This window comes from Corvus hawaiiensis, chromosome 14, assembly GCF_020740725.1.
Source record: "Corvus hawaiiensis isolate bCorHaw1 chromosome 14, bCorHaw1.pri.cur, whole genome shotgun sequence".
In the NCBI taxonomy this organism is placed as follows: domain Eukaryota; kingdom Metazoa; phylum Chordata; class Aves; order Passeriformes; family Corvidae; genus Corvus; species Corvus hawaiiensis.
In genome coordinates, this window is record NC_063226.1 from 5,868,723 (window position 1) to 5,882,165 (window position 13,443).

Below are 13,443 nucleotides of genomic sequence, written 5' to 3' on the forward strand. Positions count from 1 at the left end.
GGGGGTACAGGAGTGTAGGGGTGCTTGGGTGCAGGACTGTGAGGATGCAGGGATGCAGAAATGGAGGGATGCAGCACCACGTGGATTCAGGGGCACAGGGATACAGGAGCAGAGGAGAGCAGGAGCGCAGGGTACAGGGGTACGAGGGCACAGGGGTGCAGCAGTGAGGGGTCCAGGGGGCTGGATCTCCCTGTCCCGGCTCCCGCAGCCGCCCGGGAAGCAGCGTGGGCCGCCCGGAGCAGGCGGGCTGCCAGGAGCCTGAGCTGGCAGGGCAGGGTGGGGAAGCAGGAAAGGGAGCCCCGCTCCTCCTCCCCTCGGGGAGAGCTGTGGCTCTCGGCGGGAGGCTTGTGAGTACACACAGACTCTCTGGAGCCTCCCATGTAAATCCTGGCAGGACGAAGCCAGCTCTGAGCTCATTCACGTGAGATCACCGGCTCGTTCGGGGCACGCGGGTGGGGACGTGCCGGGAGCTCGGCGGGACCCTGCCCCGGGGGGCTGCCCTCCGCTTGGGAGCTGGGAGAAGAGCTCAGCCCGTCCAACTCCTCTCCCTCCAGGTCCCTCTTGCAGCAGCACCGTGCCCGTGTGGCCACACACGGCATTCCCCAGCCTCCTGCATCCAGCTGGCAGGAACCAGCTGTCGTGCCAAGATACGGGCTCTGATCCTGGGGATGGCACGTGGGACACTGGGGAGGGAAGGTGTGACACTGGGGATCAGCTCTGGCACTGGGGATCAGGTGTGGGATGGGAGATGGGGCACTGGAGACGGCCGGTGTGGCAGTGGGAATGGCAGATTTGACCTTGGAGATGGAAAGCCTGATCCTGGGGATGGAAGGTTTGGCACTGGGAATGGCAGGTCTGACCGTGAGGATGGTGAGTTTGACCCTGGGGATGGAAGCTGTGACACCGAGGATGGAAATGGTGACACTGGAAGTGGAGTGTCTCATCCTAGGGACGGAAGGTCTGGTCCTGGGAATGGTAGGTCTGGCCCTGGGCATGGCAGGTGTGGCACTGGGAAAGGAAGATCCGGCCCCGGGAATAGCGGGTCTGGACCTGGGGACAGCGAATCTGGTCCTGGGGACAGCAGCACTTGGATTTTCCACCCCGGCCAAGGAGCGGAGGCCAGGGCAGGCGGGGGAACAGCCCTGGTGGGGGCGATGCCTTGGGCCATCCCCCGGCAGCCGCGTGTCCCGGCACTGCCTCGGGCTCTCGGCACTTCCCCTGGGATAGGACACAGCCCTAGGTCACCTCCTGCTCCTCTGCCACCCTCCACCACTTTTCCTTTGGTGTTCAAACCCCGCGGGAGCTCTGTCTGCAGTTGCGACTTCCCCTGGCCGCTGGCGCTCCAAAGAAAACAGATCCATGTGTTTGAAAATCTCGGCTTACACAGCATTCCTTCAGCTTCTGCTCCTTTTTGGGGCTTCTCCTTCTTTCTCTGGCTCGGTGACCTGAAAATGCACTTTGTGTTTTCCCCGGGAGAGGTGGATGAGGAGAGCTCCGGCATAGCTGCATATTAAACCCCGCGGATTTTCCCGAGGTGCCGCTGCCGCGCTCCCGCTCCAACAAATTTTTAATCGCTCGCCCCAGATAGACCCGATTAGATTTATTTTTTTCCCCCCGCTAACAAAACCATGGCGTTTCCTGTGCTCCTTTCTGGCTATTCAGGCCCCTTTCATGTCTCCCTGCCTGTGGAAGGACGGCCGGCTCCGCACACCGGGATAGCGGCGGGAATTTCAGCGGGAATTCCAGCGACAAGCTGCTTATCTTCCCTGCCAGGTCATTAACGAGCTGCTGGTGCCTTTTGCAGGTCATTAAGGGAGATGTTAAGGAATGACCTCGGCTGTGTCCCCTTGGATATTCCCGCCTCCTCCAGCAAGCTCTGCACGAGTGGGTACATTGCTACCTTATATATATATAAATATATAAAAAGACACATAAAAATGTATATAAAATACACATATATAATATATAAACATATAAAAAGGCATAGACCACATATAAATATATAAAACTCATATATATCCACATACAAATATATACTGATGCATATATACCCACATATCTATTTATAAAATTACATGTATGTATATATATATATATAGATATACACACACACATTAATATATATCTATAGATGTTCCTTTTCCCACCATATTCCTCGTGGAATCTCCCACTTCAGGGCTTCTCCTTCTCCAGCCAATTTGAGGCATTTTCCTGATATTTTCAACAATAACAGTCGAAGAGTTAAAGGCAGCTCCCCAGCATGTCGCACCCCTCACCTTTGTTCTTACAAGAGTGAGGTGATTCACTTCTGATGGGGTTTTTAGGATGCATCGCTTGGTTTTCTGGGAATCTCTGGATGCTCAGGACCCCTCTGTTGCCCTCACTCCATGTTTAGGGTGGCACCAGCTGCCTGCCAGGGATTTTTCTTGTGGTTTTTGTTGTCCCTTCCCTGCCCCTTTGTCAGCCCTCAGCCCCACTCTGCTCTTTTCCAGGGCACAGCCAAAGCCACGGATTTGCTGGAGGTGGGGAATGATGTGTCCTGCCCTGGAGAGCAGTGGGAAGACAGAGCCAGGAGGGAATTCGGCCTCTCTCACCCATTTCTGTGGCCTCATTCGTTGAAGCCAGTATTCCTCCCTTCCCAGAGGTCCGGAGGAAAGGGAGCAGCTCCAGTGAGGATGTTTAGGATTAAACCTCTACTCCAGTTCCATTAAAACTCCTGATTAAAGTGCTGGACTCCAGACAATGCTTCCCTGACTTCCCAGTGCCGACAGCTGCTCCCCCACCTCCCACTTTCCATCGCCAGCCCAACCCCTTTCCAGCCACCTTTGAATTTTTCCCTTTCTTGCAGGGTTTTATTCTTTTTCTTTAATGTTTTTTTTTAAACCCCAAATCCATGAGTGGCCACTTCTAGAAGCGATAGAAATCTTATTCCCTGCCTTTGGATTTTTTTTTTTTCCAGGCAATTGCAGCTTGCAACACCTTAATTATTGCAGCTCTGAAAACCGGTTAAAGATTTTAATACTTCCTTCCCCAGCCTATTATGCAGCGACTTCTCAGCCCCATAAAATTTTCCTCTGGAGCCCCATGGCCTCGTGCTGCTGCATTTCCCTGCTCTGTCCTTTCCCGATGGATTAAACACCCCCAGCTCCCCCTTTCCCTCTCCTCCTGGGGCAGGTGGGAAGCGCCTGGATTTCCAGGTGGAATATGGGGCTTTTTAAAATTGAAATCCGGTGACACAGCCAGCAAAAATGTTGCATCACTTTAATCAGGCAACACATCTGCAGAAGGTGCAAGATTCCCGGAGCCTGAGCGCGGGAATGATGGGATAAATCACGGGAAAGGCGAATCCTTGACATCACCTTCGTGGCTGGGTTTGATGCTCTGATTTCACTGCTTCCCTGGCACCCATCCTGCCTGGCTGGCTGTTATTCCATGGGTACACGGCTCTTTGGATGTCTCCATGCATTCCACATCCTTCAAAAAATCCCTGAGTTTTTTTTTGTTGTTGTTTTATAGAGACTTGGGTTAATCACAAATTTTGGCCCCATCTGTGCAGGGCTCCTTGGAAAAGCACTTTCCAGGGAGAGGGGCCACGCCTCTGCGAGGGTGTTGGGGTACACGTGCCAGCCCGGTGGGATCTCATCCCTTTCATCCTAGAAAACACTTAGGGGGAATCTCTCCCTGGTCCCACGGTGCCTTTGGGATGAGAGAGGTTTATTCCCCACCGATGTTTTATTTAGGTGAGTTTTAAATAACTCCAGAGCTTTCCTGGGGGAACCATCCCCCGGATTTCTGCACTAAGCACTTTTTCCTGGTGTTCAGCCGAATTTTTCTTTTCCTTTTTTTTTTTCACTCTGTTTTATCCCATTTCTATTTTTTTTTCCACTCAGAAATTTCTCAGGTTATTTAAATGTGAAGTGGCTGTGGAATACATTGGGCTGCAGCTCATCACTTGATGAGGGGCTGATTGGGCTCAGAGAGACTCTGCCAGTGGCAGGGGAGGCAGGAGAACCGGGAATTTTGGGAATGATGCCGCGTGTCACCATTCCAGTCCCTTTAGAATGGAGCAGGTGAGGGAAAATCACCCGGATCATTCCCAAAAATGTTGTTTTAATGAGGTTTCAAGGGAGGTGAAAAGGGAGGAGAGGGAAGCCAAGAGTCCAGAATCCACACAGTGCAGGAAGGGCACAGTGGGATGTGCGGGAAGGGGGCATGGATAGGACACGAGGCAGCTCCTGGGCCCCAAAAAGGTGAAGAATTTGGGAATTCAGAGATGCCTTTTTTTGTCCCTCCCCAGCTGTAGGTGAGGACTCCGGGGAACACCAGGTCTGTGGGTGGCTTTTGGATTGCTCATGGAATGGGAGCCTGGAGCAGCACCCCAGGATGGAGCTGTGTGGGAGCTGAGTCCCCCAAAACCTGTGACACCCACGTGGGAATGTCCATGATAGCCCCAGGAATAGCGGGGCAGAAGCAGGGCAGGAAAAGGGAAGGGAGATGGAAATCCCGGTGACTCTTCGTGGAAGCACCAGGATCACCCACCACGCCTGGGATTTTGGACATGGATGGGGGGTTGTTGTCCCCTGGACCTGCTCAGAACCCCCTGGCTCAGCCCCCCAGGATATGGATCCCCTCCTGCTCCAGCCCAGAGCCCAGCCCAGATCCCAGTGTCACCGCTGCACCTGAGGCTGGGAACCATTTCCCACTTAATTTATTGGGGTTTTTTACCCCGAACCATGCAAGGAATTGCCCTGGTTGGGCACCACCGATTCCTTCCCTTGGCTGGGTGGGAAGAACTAGCGCTCTGCTTCCCTGGGCAGGTGTTTCCTGCTGTGGGACAACGTGGGGAGGGCTGGGAGCAGGTTATCCCCGTTCTTCCAGACTGATTCCCACCTCTCCAAGGTGTCCCACTGCCCTGGATGAGACCTGTTCCCATTCCACGGGGCCTCTCCCTCGTTACAGGTGTTTGCTTTGGTGTCGCTGACACATTCCAGAGTGGGCAGAGGCCACAATCCGGGTTTTTCCCGGCGTGCCAGGTGTGGCTGTGCTATGGAACTCTCCATGAAGTGGTAACCTTTGGAAGCTCGTGCCTGGCTCACCTGTGCCTGGCTCACCTGCTCCTGCCCTCATCCCAAGGATCCACAGCCCCAAATTTGTCCCCATTGGGTCGAGGTGATGGAGTCTGATCCCAAAGTGTTCCCGAAGGGATCCTGTGCCCTCCTCGCCGGGGGAAGTTGGGCACAGGGGAGCCGTGGGGACATCATCCTCCTTTCCATAGGATTCCCGGCTCTGGATCCCCACCTGAGCCTGTGCCGGGAGAGCGGCATTGCCATGGCAACAGGGCTTGATGTCACCGGCAGGGATGGAGGGGCAGGAGAGTGGGAACGGGCAGGGACAGGGCAGGGAAAGCCGGAAACAGGCAGCAAGAGCCAGGAATGGGCAGGGAATGGGCAGGGAGAGGGCAGGGAAAGAAGGAATGGGCAGGGAATGGGCAGAGAGACCCGGGAATGGGCTAGGAACGGGCAGGGAATGAGCCGGGAGTGGGCAGGGAATGGGCAGGGAAAGCCGGGAACAGGCAGGAAGAGCCAGGAATGGACAGGGAATGGGCAGGGAGAGGGCAGGGAAAGAAGGAATGGGCAGGGAATGGACCAGGAGCAGGCAGGGAATGGCCAGAGAGACCCGGGAATGGGCTAGGAGCAGGCAGGGAGAGCCAGGAACAGGCAGGGAATGAGCCAGGAGTGGGCAGGGATCCAAGGCCCCTCTCCCAGGACCCAGCTGGGTGCTCAAATATATAAAAAAATCAAATTTTTGGATGTTTTTTTCCCTCCTTCCTCAGGTATTTCCTTCTCCTTCGGGTCAGGATGGCTCCAGAAGAGCCCAAATCCCGCTGCTCCCTGTGCCCAGGGAGCCCCTACACTCCATGTGCCACCCCCAACTTGGGGTTTGCATGGAAAAAGTAGAAAAATCGCATTTAAAACTTTGACTTTAAAATAAATTTTATTAATATGGAGCCAATTTGACCCCGATTTTATCTTTTTTTTTATATAATTTTCTCAACAGAAACTGAACAGACCCCACCATTTTTTGAAATTTTTGAGCTTTAATTTGAATTTTTAAAATAAAAACTGAAGGGACTCGGGGGTGTTTTGGTTTATTTTTGTACTCAAAAGTGACTTTTTTGTTTGTTTTTCAATTTTCTCAAGACAAATGAAAGCCACGCCAAAATTTGTTGGTTTATTTTTGTAATAGAAAGGAACTGACTTGAGGGTTTTTTTTTAAATTTCCTTAATAAAAAGTGAACAGACTCGGGAAGGGGTTTTATTTTATTAATAGAAATTAAACCAACTCCAAAGGGGTTTATTATTGTTCTTGTAATAGAAAGTGAAGTGACTCCAAAGATTTTCTTAATAGGAAGAAAATTAATTCTGGATTTTGGCTCCCCCCTCCCCACGGCCAAACTAAAAAACGATTAAAAAATAACAGAAACTCCAAAAAGTCCAGAAGGCAAAAAAAAAAATTGCCACAGAAATGAAGAACCCACTTTAAACAAAATTTTAAAGGAACCTCAAAATGCTTCCAACAGAAAAGAAACTTTTAAAACGTTTAAAAAAAAAATTAAGAAAGAAAAGCTCCAAACAATTCTGGAAAGGAAAAAAAAATTAAAAAGTTAAAAAAAAAAAAAAATCGGAAGATCAAAAACAAAAAATCAAGAAACCTTGGGAAAAAAATTTAAAATCTAAAAACAACCCCTAAAAACCATCCCTAACCTCCAAAAACTACAATAAAAACCCCAAACTAAAAAAAAAAAGAAAAAATCACGTAGACTTAAGAGGGTTTAAAAAATGTAAAGACCTCGAAAAAATAAAAAACTTTCGAAGAATTAAAAAGAAAATAAAAAAGCAGCAAAAAAAATTCCAAAATAGTAAAAAAGAGAAACCAATCAGAAAACTGAAAAAATACATAAAAAATACTCTTCAAAAGAGTTTAAAAAATCAAAAATCTGGGAAAAAAAATTAAAAACCCTGTAAAAAAGTAGACAAATACCCAAATCTTAAAAAAAAGTGGTGAAAGGAAAAATATTTTCAAAACACTTTAAAAAGTCTAAAATATTTAAAAAAAAAATTCTTTAAACAAAGGCAAAAAAGTCAGAAAAGACTTAAAAGAAAACTTCAGAAAAAGTAAAAAGAATTTAAAAATCTTTTAAAAGCCTGAAAAAAAAAAAAAGTTTAAAAAAACTGAAAAAGCCTCAAAAAATCCCAAAAACACACAAATTTTTTAAAAACCCTCGAAAAAAGTCCAAAAATATTGGAAGAGCTTTAAAAAATCCCTCGAAAAAAATAAAAAATACTTTAAATTCTTTTAAAAACCCTCCAAAACGTCCATGAAGTGGAAAATCTTTTTTTAAAATGAGGAAAAAATCTGAAAAAATCGTTGAAAAAGCCTCGAAAAAGTTTTTAAAAATTAGAAAAACTTCAATAAATTTCTTAAAAAATGTAAATACCCTGCAATCCGCTGGAAAGAAGTCCCAAACCGGTCCAACTCCTTTAAACCCCTCCCAACTGAGATATTTAATGGAATATTTAATGCAATATTCACGTTCCGTTCCGGCTCCGCCGCCGCTTCGGGCCTAGCCAGCGGCGTCCGCTGGGGGGCGCTCTAGGATCGCGGCTGAGGGGGGAGGGCGAGGCCAAGCGCGGCGCGCAGCGGAGGGGGTGATGGGCTCGACGGGGATGGGGCCGGGCCGAGGAGGCGCCCACAGCGGCGCTCTGCCAGCTCGTCCCCAACGCTGTCCCCTCCTCACCCTCCCCCCAGTAACCCGGTAGCAACGGCGGGCAACCGGGGGAGGGGCATAAAAAAAGGCAAAAATCCTCCGCACTCCCCTTAAGAACCCACAATGGGCGTGCCCTCCCTCAAGGCCCCCCCCCGCTCCGCTCAGCCATTGGCCGCTGGTCCGGGCTGTCCGCGCCGCTGCCTGCGCGGAGGGGTAGAGCGTCTGCCGCGGCGGGCGGCGCCTCAGTCGGTGCAGGGCGGGCGGAGGCGGCGGGTCGGGAGCGGAGCGGGAGGAGGCGGCGGCGGAGCGTGATGGGCGCCTGACGCCCGGCCCGTCCCGCCGCCGAGGGACGATGGCGCGGCCCCGCGGCGGGCGGTGGCTGCTGGGTGTCCTGCTGGCCCTGTGCCGTCTCGCCGCGCCGCTCGCCAAGAGCCTGGAGCCGGTGTCGTGGAGCTCCGCGAACCCCAAGTACGTGCGGCGAGAGAAGGGGGGGGGTCGGGAGGGACGCGCCTCGCACCCCCCGCGGGGAAAAAGGCATCGAAACCGCGTTCTAAATGCGAATTTAACGGAAACAGCGAGGTTTTTAAGGAAAAATCGCGCCTGGAGGCTGCGGGCGGCGGACGGAGCGACCCCCGGCTGAGGACGGACCCGCGGTGCCGCGCTGCTTTCCGTACTAAAAAAAAAAAACTCCTTTCATTTTTTCCCCTCCGTTTTTAACTATGCGTTTGCTTTTTGCAGCTTTTCCTCTCTTGAAATCCATTTTTATTTTTGAAAACCACGTTTTGTTTCTTGATTTTTAATTTTTTTTTTTCATTTTTCACGCCTCATTTTTTTTCCCCACGGATCGCCGCTTCCCTCCAGCGTTTGGATTTATTACCTTTTTAAAAATTTTTTCTTTCTGGGTTTTCTCATCCGAAATCAGCCGCGGAGGAAGGCGAGGGGAGTCGTTCCGCCTCCACCTCGGGCTGGGTCCGAACAAAGCGGGCGGTGGGGCTGCTCCGCCTGTACAGACACCTAAATTCTATAAATTTATATATTTTTATATAAATATATGGATGTGCACGCGGCCGCCGTGCAGGAGCAATATGAAGGGCGAGGAGGAGGAGTGGGGGGTGTTCGGTCGCCCCTACCCCGGGGCTGGTGGTCAGGATGGGTCGGTGGCCCTTGCTCAGCTTTATCTTGTAGATCATGGAATGTTTATTTATCTTACCCCTTTCTCCCTTCAAAAAATTCCTGCCTTTAGCCTGCCCTTTTTTTTTTTTTCCCACCACACTTCTCAGGGCAAAAAATAACCCAAAAATAATCCAAAGAGTTTTTGAGGGTTGGAAAGAACCGAAACAATTTGGACAGCCTTCCTGCCTGGACACGTATTCCAACCAAATGTTTATTCCCTTGGTTTCTTGTGGGGGGGAAGGGGAAGGAACTTTGCAGGCACACTTTGTGTGTCCCCAGCTCTGGAAGCGCCGGGACAGCGGCTCTGTCACTTCGTTCTCCTCGGTGTGTTTTTCCTTTCTTTGGGAGTTGTGTCAGTTGGCTGGGAGCGGAGAGAGCCTTTTCCCTCGGGAATTGCCCCGCTGGATTCGTGAGCTTGGCGAGGGGCAGGCAAATTGGTTCCAGAAAACAGAGTTTTTATTTGGGAAAAGGCAGCTGGAGGTGGAGGCGGCTCCGGTTTGGTGGTGGGGGATGCCATGTCACCCTGCTTCCCGTCCTTATCCTGCGTTTTCCTTGAGCTGCCGAGGCCTGGGAAGTTGGGAGGAGGCCATGGCCATCGGCTGGCGCAGAGGTGACACACCAGGACTTCCCACTGAGCCCTGGAGTGGTGGGCTTGGAGATGTCCCTCCCTGGGGTGTCCAGGGAGAGCTCGAGGGGTTCCTTGGTTTTCCCGAATTGGGAGCTTGGTGGTTTTCTGCTCCCAGTTTTTGAAGCTCAGTGGTTTCTGCCTTTAGTTCACCCTTAGTTCAGAGCTCAGACGTTGTCTGGCTTCAGTTTTCCCCCAGTTCGGATCTCGGTGGTTGCCCGCTCTCAGTTCTCCCTGAATTCAGCGATTGGGGTTGTCCACCCTTGGTTTTCCCCAGTTCAGAGCTCAGAGTTTGTGTGCTTCCAGTTTGGAACTCACTGGCTGCCCACTCTCTGTTCTCCCCGAATTCAGATCTTAGTGTTTGTCTGCCCTCGCTTCTCACCCAGTTTAGAGCTCGGTGCTTTTCCACCCTCAGTTCTCCCCCAGTTTGGAGATTGGTGGTTGCCCACTCTCCGGGAATTTGGAGTTTAGGGTTTGTCTGCTCTCGGTTGTCCCTGGATTTGGAGCTCGGAGGTTGTCCGCCCTGGGCACAGCTTTCTGGGGATGTGGAGCTGCTCTTGTGGGTGCTTCTCCATCCCTGTATCGCCACAGGGACAGGAGAGAGTGGGAAGCGCCCGAAATGTCGGCGTTTCCACCCAGGAATGGCTTTGCCGGGACGTGCACGGGCAAAACCCATGGAAGTGTTTCGCCTCGGTGGGGATTGTTGGGGCCCGGCCGCGATCCCATTCAGATCCCTCCAGTCTGTGCCCCTGCGGAGCGACCCTGGATCCTCGTGTCTGGGATTTACTTTCCCAGCTCCGAGCTTTGGAGCGTGGCATCGGGCAGAGCCTCCGCATGACTGCTCCCAGCAAACCCAGTTGAGGAAACCAGTCTGGGGATTGGTGTGCTGGGCAAAGTCCGTCTCCACCTGGAGGAAAAGTCATGCTCTTGGTTGGACCGGGATTATCTTCCGGATAGATCCATGAAAACCCTTCGCCACTGTACCTTGGGCTTCCAAGCCCCTTCCTGGGGCGATGCCGGGGCTGTGCCAGCCCCCATCCCACTCTGCCGAGCTTTAACTCTTGTTTTTAGAGTAAAGAGAGCTAAAGCCTTTAAAAATAACACAGCTAAGTGGAATTTTCCAACGGATCCGAGGAGCAAGCATGGTGCTCCGGGCCCGGCTGGCCTCAGTGCGATTGCTGTAAATAAGGAAAATATTTTCCTGCCCTTTCTGGGCAGCTGGGAGCTGTGGGCTCCAGCTCCACCAGCAGGTCTGGGGCTCCTGGTGTTATCAGAAGGATGCTGATAACACATCCAATAGATGGAATGATTTCCTAATCGAGTTAAGTTAGGCTTAAGCTGTGTGCTGGGTTGGGAAGCCCAGGTCAGCTCCTGGGTGTGTGTCCCAAAGCCAGCGGTGAAGTCATCACCCACCTCCCGCTGTGAGGATGTTGGGTCTTAAAAGGGAAAAAAATAGGCCTAGGAATGGTTTTGTTGGAAAAAGTGGTAATTGTCTCAAACCTGTGCTTGGGATGAGCTCACCCTCTGAGTGAGCTTTCCCTGGGATGCCTTCAGAGCCCTTTGGAAGGGGGCTTGGAGAGGCAATATGGCTTTAATTTATTCCATCGTGTCCAAGGGGGGCTTTGGGGAAAGTGCTTTTGGGATTTACTCGTCCCCTTTGCTGCACAGCCGGGGGGCGGTGGGAGCGTGCTCTCCTTGGACAGCCAGGAATTGCCGGAGGAATTCTGGCTAAATCCTTTCTCAACTCCCTTGTCTGTAATTTGGGAGAAATATTGACCCTGGTGGGCTCCTGTACCGACCGTTAAAGGGAAGCATTCCTAATAAAATATGGTTTGGAAAATTCATTTCAGGCTGGAATTTGCCTCCCCAGAAAGTATTTTAATAAGGAGGTGGGGGAAATGGGACACATCATCCACGCAGCTCCAGAGAACGGCTCCTTTTGCCTCTGCTTTTCCCTCTTCCCCTTCCAGAAAGTTTTGCTCAGCTTTGAACTTGTTAAAAACAAAACAAATGCATTTATTTAAGAAAAAAAAAAAAGGTGAGGGGAAGAGGAAAAAAAAAACCCAGACAAAACTCTAATCCTTCATGGTATTTTTATTCCGCCTTTAATGACATGATGGTGTCCCATGGAATTCTGTCAGCGCTGGGGTTGAAGCCTGGCGGATCTTTGCCTCTTTTAATGCCGTTTTACGAGGGACAAAGTGCTTGCGGGAAGGCTGTTTCCGAGGGGAAAGGCTGGCCCAGAGCTCCGGAGAGGGGGGATTGCACTTGTCGGAGCAGATGGAATGGAATTACGGGAGCTGTGGGTGCAGGAGGCGCTCCGTGGTGTCAGGATTTGGGAAATAGGGAAAACTCGCTGCTTATTTTTAATTAAAAGTCGTTTCTGGCTTGTGGAGACTCCCCCTTCCTGAGGCTGAGAGGTGGGGAATGGCTTTAAACTAAAAAGATGGGAAGTTTAGATTGGAAATTGGGAAGAAATTCTTGGCTGTGAGGGTGGGGAGGCTCTGGCACAGGGTGCCCAGAGAAGCTGTGGCTGCCCTATCCCTGAAAGTGTCTGAGGCCAGGTTGGACAGGGCTTGGAGCAACCTGGGCTAGTGGAAGGTGTCCCTGCCCATAGTGGGGGGTGGCACTGGATGGGCTTTGAGGTCCTCTCACAACCGAAACCATTCCAGGATTAAGGATTCTGTGTTCCCATCAAGAATCCCATGGCCCCCATGTGTACCTTGGCCTTTCCAGGGCTTTGCTTCATCTCCGAAGGCTGGGTTGGGCAAAGCAAGCCTGGCCAGCCTGCTTTCCAGCTGGAGTTTCCCTTTGGTATGGGGGGGACCCTTTGCTGGGTGCCAGGTCTTTGGGAGCCCTCCCAGCTCCTGCTCCCCACAAAGCAGACTCCCCCGTGCCCAGCCCACGTTTCACCGGAGGCGTTCCCCCTCTCCCTGTGCCAGGGGGAAAGGAGCACCCGGGGCTCCTTGCAGGTCGTTTGGGAATGACTTCATTAACTTAAATTAAAAAAAAGGGAAGGCAGGGCTGTGGCTCTTGCAGTAGCCGGGTAAATACCACTGGATTCCATAAAATGGATTTAACTGCTTCCTTTAAAAGAAAAAAAGAGCCGTGATGGGGAGGCTGATTGATTGTAAAAGGAGCCGGAGCTTTCTCTGGAGCAAAACAGCTGCTGCAGCTCCTTGGATCCGCCTGGCAGCGGGGCTGGACGGGGCTTCCATGGGACTTCCATGCCATTTCCGACCGGCAAGGGCTGGCAGGGAGCTGGCGGGGGCTGCTTCTCTCTGCTGCACCTGAGCTCCTGTGTCACTTTGGGGGATCTAAGCTGTTCCATTGAATCCTTATCCCAAATGGGCTGGATGTGGCAGGGCAGGATGTGCCCGTGCCCTTGGTGGTGGGGTGGGGTGGGCTGGGGGTCCCTCTGAGCAGCTTCACGAGGTGCTGTGGGGCCCCCCAAACAGGCTTTATTGGGGACTCAGGGTGTCCCCAAGCCCTGTCCATGTTTTTAGGGATCACAGGGGTCCCAAAGAGCCGGAGCGCACGAGCAGCCCCTTGCATGACGTCCATCAGGAGCGGTTTGGATTGTCGCCTGTAAACCAGAGGCTTAGCAGTGGAGATGATCCCTTGTTTCCATGTTGGATTGTGTGTCCCAGCTTCCCCCCGGCTTTCCCATAGCTTTGTGCTCCCTGCCCCTGTGGCAGCACACCCTGTCCTCGGCACAGCAGTGGCCGTGGTGCTGGGAAGCCTGTCTGCCCAAGGAGCGCTGGACTCCGGTGGGAAAACATCTTGGAGCGATCAGTAGCACATGCTACTTGGAGTCTGGCAGCTGGAATAGGGTGGGGAGAAACAAAGCTGATTCCATTCTGTCTCTAATTAATGA

General features: G+C 51.8%; 1 protein-coding gene and 1 long non-coding RNA gene across 2 annotated transcripts in view; both read left to right on the top strand.

Moving 5' to 3' along the window:
• Positions 1-338: 338 nt before the first annotated feature.
• On the top strand, positions 339-2,725 carry LOC125333384. The gene is made up of 3 exons (XR_007206836.1): positions 339-421; positions 1,805-1,884; positions 2,493-2,725. It is a non-coding gene; the product is annotated as an uncharacterized LOC125333384 (long non-coding RNA).
• Positions 2,726-8,028: 5,303 nt separating this feature from the next.
• The window catches only part of EFNB1 (ephrin B1), a 48,867-nt gene continuing 43,452 nt past the window's right edge, over positions 8,029-13,443 (top strand). Inside the window, exon 1 of the mRNA XM_048318842.1 lies at positions 8,029-8,236. Coding sequence (XP_048174799.1) covers positions 8,121-8,236 — 116 coding nt within the window. The 5' untranslated portion in view covers positions 8,029-8,120. The remainder of the gene's footprint in view (positions 8,237-13,443) is intronic.